Source organism: Nanorana parkeri, unplaced genomic scaffold (assembly GCF_000935625.1).
Source record: "Nanorana parkeri isolate BGI_ZX_2015 unplaced genomic scaffold, ASM93562v1 scaffold1168, whole genome shotgun sequence".
Lineage (NCBI taxonomy): Eukaryota > Metazoa > Chordata > Amphibia > Anura > Dicroglossidae > Nanorana > Nanorana parkeri.
This window is the reverse complement of record NW_017307436.1, coordinates 389,670-395,341: the sequence shown is the minus strand read 5'-3', so window position 1 is coordinate 395,341 and position 5,672 is coordinate 389,670. Positions and strand designations below refer to the sequence as shown.

General features: G+C 42.2%; 1 protein-coding gene across 1 annotated transcript in view; it reads left to right on the top strand.

The window, feature by feature from the left end:
- LOC108796775 (spectrin beta chain, erythrocytic-like) overlaps nucleotides 1-5,672 on the top strand; it is a 147,248-nt gene that overhangs the window by 50,511 nt on the left and 91,065 nt on the right. Inside the window, exons 17-18 of the mRNA XM_018568296.1 lie at nucleotides 1,908-1,998; nucleotides 3,948-4,094. Of these exons, the coding sequence (XP_018423798.1) occupies nucleotides 1,908-1,998; nucleotides 3,948-4,094 (238 nt within the window). The remainder of the gene's footprint in view (nucleotides 1-1,907; nucleotides 1,999-3,947; nucleotides 4,095-5,672) is intronic.

Sequence of the window (5,672 nt, the reverse complement as noted above, 5' to 3'; positions counted from 1 at the left end):
GAGGGAGCGCTGAAGCCAGCGGGGTGGGGGGTGGAGGAGGGAGCGCTGTCACTTCAGGATGACCGAGTGGTGAGGAGAGAAAGAGCCACCAGCTTTCAGACCCTGGCCGAGCAGCTCGCTCTCTCCTCACCGCTCGGCCATCCTGGATGACAGTTCCCAAATCCAACCCCCCTCGGCTGCGGCTCTCCATTTCTCATTGGATCCCCACTGCCTCTGCCCATACAGGTGGGGAAAAGCAGCGGGGATCCGAGGAGAAGCTGGAGCCTGTGCCACCCCTCTTCTCCCTGCCGATCTGCGGCTGTGTTGGCCGCCTTGCGCCCTTGTTGCCATGGTGCCTTGTGTTTGCCATGGCAACAGGGGCGAGGGGGCCTCACTCGCCTCATGGCAGCTACAGCCCTGCTGCAGCACCTAATTAAAAGTGCATCATAACATACAGTTTTCTCATAGCCCCCCTGCAAAGTCCCTCAAATACCGTCAAGCCTATCAGTGAAGTCCAACTAATGCCACTCTCATGTAGGCCATGCCTGATTGCAATACATTGGGGTGAAAAATTTTGCATTGTCACTGCGGATTTACAAGCCTGTAGCTTGTCAGTCAGCATCTGGCTACACCCAGTCCTGCCCACTGCTTTCTGGATTGGCAGAACTGCCTCTGTTGCTAAAATCCTCCCACTGTGAGCTGGGGTGTCTGGAGGGGGAGTGTGTGAGACATTGATGAAGGAGAATTTGGCTCAGTCAGAGAAGGTAAAGGAAGTTGTTTATTTACTTTATGAGGTTTGCGCATAAAGACTTGGTACTTGTTTAGACCGTCATGCAGGAACCTGTCAGGAACGCAGGCTGTGCCGGACTCTGAGGCCAGCTCGGGGACGGCCCCGTCATCGGCGTCCAGTTGCTAGGCGACGGGCGGCCGTTCCGCAGCGCTCCTCCTCTCCTTCTCACAGGCAGTGTGACGCGACGGACGAGGCCCGGCGGCGTCCCGTTGTTAGGAGACGCTCGGGTCGGGTCTCGTCTCCGGCTCCGCCCCAACAATTGCCTCTGCCTACTTAAACTGAGGCTGAACACTTGCTCGACGTTCTAGCAAAATAGTACGTCGAGCAAGCTATTAGGAACCCCGTCGTGAGCAGAGACCCTGTGACCAGCCTCTGGAACTACAGTTCATCGATCCAGCCTGCAGATACCCCCAGCACCAAGGAACATACACTTCCCCTGACTGGACTCTCACCAAACAGCAAGTATATCACTGCCATTCTATATACAGGGGAAGTGTTGGTACTGCCACCTTGTGGGGAAGTCTCATATTACATCCTCTCTGCTCTTCTGCTATCTACTCCATTATTGCTGCTTATCCATAGTTGTTGTCACCTGCATGTACTCATAGTGGGCTTAGTGACGTTAACTGGCTCTCTCTTCAAACACTGTTGCACTATATACCCTGGACGGTAATTCCTCAAACCATATGAGATGGATTAGTTCGATCCTTAGTGAAGCAACTAAGGAATCGAACTACAATTCACAACACGGCCCCAATGCTATATAATTGGGAGCGTGATTATACAACAAGATTACAACTCAATGCTCCCAGGATAAATGGTGTATGATGTGTAAGGGGTTCCGACTGCACTCACTGACTTAAAGTGTTACTGCGAACCTCCCTACTGAACCATTTCCACTTACCTCCGCAGCTGAGATCCAACACTCGCCATCGTGCTCACAGGAAGCGTTACAGAACCTTTAGTTGTACTTTAAGGTCTGTGTCCCCACTGGTGGGAATACCCATCAGGTAATCTATGGTCAACAGCTCTGCTTTGAGTTACTGTAGATTTCACACATTAAACATATTGATTTCCTAAAGACCTGATTCTATTGATTGATTGCTTAAATGATTAATTGATCCAATATTGTTTTCAGATATGCAGTGAATGTGAATAATGCTAAAGAAGTGTCAGCTCTGCTAAAGGATCATGTTGATCTTCAGGATTTCTTGGAAAACTGTAATGAGGTAGAGTCAATAAATATGTTTTTTTTTTATATATATCACCGGAAGAAACACAAAGTCAGGCTTAAGAGTTCAGAAGGGAACAGAGCAATGATGAAAAATCCAAATTCTGACGAAGTTTCTTATAACTGCCAGATGCACAGAAATGCCTGTGTATTTTATAAGCATGCATTTTCCATTGGCACCCCCTAACTCCTCTTATATCATGAGCAAATGATAAACAGTCATGTGAGAAAGTGCATCTTAGCAAGCTATTACCCTGATGGAGATCTGCAATATGTATACATAACCAAATTTACATTTCAGTGTTGCCACAATCACAGGTATTTGCTGTGGTGACTGCATTGGTTTTCTTTTTTAAGGCTTAATTTCCTTTTTTACCGTCTCATCCGCTCCTCAATTCAATCCCCCGCCGCGGCATAACACACCGTCTGAGCTACCGGTGTGTGACGATTGCGGTTGGGGCGGGCCTATGATGTGCACATGCGCCCAGAGAGAGTGGCGCTTCTAAATAGGAGGTTGAGGCTGAACGTAGAAGAGGATAGGAAGTACCTATCAATATTGGGTAAGATACATACAACCTTTACTATGCCCGTTTACTGTAGTACGCCACCTTTTAGTATTTTTAGACTCATGAAACAAGATAATGAGCGATTGTTAGATTATTTAAGTAGAGTAAAGATGTATATTTCAGATATTATTACACTGGATCTAAGATGGGTATTTATCTAGACCTACATGTATATATATATATATATGAGACTGTGTCTAGTACAGTATATACAGTTGAAAATGGTTTATAAGTTTAGGAACCTATTATTGCAAGCAATTTAAATATATTTATATACGTTATGGGATATCGCTCTATTAACAAGTATAGTTTCAACATGCAGTATATATATTTTTTATATTTAGGCATATATAGTATGGAAGAATACCAGTCCTATATATCCTGCCGTTTCTATTTCGCCCCTCATTCTACATATCCCCTGGATGGTGTGTGGGAGGCATATGTGTATATGTGGTCCAGGGAGGTATTGCGCTTTGGTAGGAGAAATTATTTTTATGCTAGAAGTCGCTATCTGGGATTTATTTGTACATCAGCGTTTGGACCTATATGTTTTTTTAAATGTCAATATTATGCTATGTTACCATTTTAAACAATACATTTGTAAGATGATATTAATAGAATTGTGATTATTGTGTTTCTGGTATGACACCTTAAAAGCCCCGTACTTAATGTACGTTTGTTTTTTGAATCTATGAATTTAGGGGTGTGGTGTCTTGTTCTCTTTGGTAATTCAAAATATGTGTTTAAAATAAAGTGACACTAAACTCAGGAATTACATCTTAAAAATGCATTCAAGTATCCTAGCTATAAACAAAAATGTAGCTTATTTGTGTATCACTCAGATGTAGATCCTCAAACCATCTTTGAGCTTGTGCTGACACTGTCCTTCCTTCTGGAGGGTGGCTACTTTCGTTTCCTATGATCCCTGTGTGTGTTATATAATAGCCACCACTCCAAGCTCACTGTGATGGACTACAATCTCAATGCAAATTAGAAAACTAAATTTGAGATTGTAGGCTATCACAGGAGTGAGCTTGGAGCAGTGGCTACTTTACAACACACACAGGGACCATGGGGAACAAAAATAACCACCCTCCAGAAGGAAGGGCAGTGTCAGCATGAATTCAGAGATGATTTGAGGATCTACAGCTGAGTGATACACAAATAAGGTCCTGTTTTTTTTTAAATACTTAGGGTACTTGAATGCATTTGTAAGATTTAAATCCTGAATTTTGTGTCACTTTAAGTATAGAGGCACAGTGGTTTAATTATGTTGTTCTTAAATATCATCTAGATAGAAGACAACTATGTGGAAAGCCACGTGGCTACTTAACAATTGTGTCTACAAAATTTGAATTATCTGTTAATAATGTTTTTACAGCTAACAATATGGATCAATGAAAAAATGTTGACCGCTCAAGATACATCCTATGAAGCAGCTCGTAATTTGCACAGCAAGTGGCTAAAACACCAAGCTTTTAAAGCTGAAATTGAGTCAAACAAGGGCAGACTGCAAAACATTGACAAGGTAAATGCTGGATTATCGTACTACTGTATGATTCATGTACATTTCTAAATGTTTATTTGAAATGTGGGTCAGAAGAATAAAAATATCAGATTCAGAATCAGATTTTCTGATATGCCACTGCCCTGTTTTTCCAATGACCTTAAAGCAACACTTAACTCAGAAATTAAATAATAAAAAAATAACTTCTGTTATATTAATAATAAATTACAGTGTACCTTGTTTTGTCATTGTTCAGCTCTAAATGCTCCAAAATCCGTTTTATTTTTCTCCATCCACAACTTCCTGCCAGAGGGTGGCTACTTTCTTCTCCATGGTCTCTATGGGAGCTGAAAAGTAGAAACACTCTTTGCTTGTTCATGTGAAGGACTACATCAGCATTTTTGCGGATCGCACTGGACTGGAACACAGGCACTAATGCAGGCGATCGCACTGTGGGCGACGGGCCTGCCTGCGCAGCCCACGCCCCCTCCCGCCCCTGAATGCAGGTGTTTTTTCGTTGGTAGATCTCAATGAGCTCGTCATTTGAAAAGTAGATCTCCAGATGAAAAATAGTGGGCGCCCCTGGACTACAGCATGCTGAGGGTGTGTATTCTCAGTCTCCGCCCGCAAATCCTCCCCTCTAGGAGGCTATGTTTCTCTCTAACACTAATATGTGTTTTTTGATTTCCCTCTTCCTGGCTTACCAAGAAGGGAGTGTGGGGAGCTGCTTGTGATCATTGTCTTTTTCACAAACTTTCTGACGAGATTCAACATGTTATCTGTCACCAGCCTCATACTTTCTTCCATGTCTCAGCTCACATGCTGAATCTGGTCACACAGTCATAGAGAATATAACTCCTAAATTTGAAATAAAGTTGTTTTTCTGTGTAGATTGATGTAACTTTGATGTTTGTTGTAGATTTGTTGTAAGTCAGTTTGATCATTTAAAGCATTGCAGAGGAGATTACAAGCAATGAAACTGTCACAGTGTGTTTAGTGAGTAGATGGAGGGGGAGGAGGCAGCTGTGTGCAGTGAGAGATGATTCCTCTGTGCCTCATGGGAGTTGTAGGCAAAGAAAGATGTGCACATGACCAGAATCAACATGCTCGGATCTTACTAAGTGACAGGAAGTGTAAATGGAGAGAAGAGCAATGGGAGCGAGCACAGCAGACCTTCTAAAGGTATTAAAATACTGTAGTAAGACTTTATTTTAAAACATAAATAAATGTGGCTTTGGAGAACTGGGCACTGTTTAACCACTTGATGACTTGACTGACAATTATTCAGCCATGCAACACCAAACCAAAATTAATTGTATATTATTGTTTTGGGACAGATAGAGTTTTCTTTTGGTGGTATTTAATCACCACTGGGTTTTTTATTTTTCACTATATTAAGGAAAAATTACCGAAAATTTAGAAAAATAACCTGTTTTCCCTATGTTAAGCTATGAAGCATTGCACATAAATAATCTTTCTTCATAAATTTAAGCCAAAATGTATTCTGCTACATTTCTTTGGTAACCCCCCCCCAAATAAGTGTATATTAATTACAATGTGTGAAAGTTATACAATCCACAGACTATGGTATATATATAT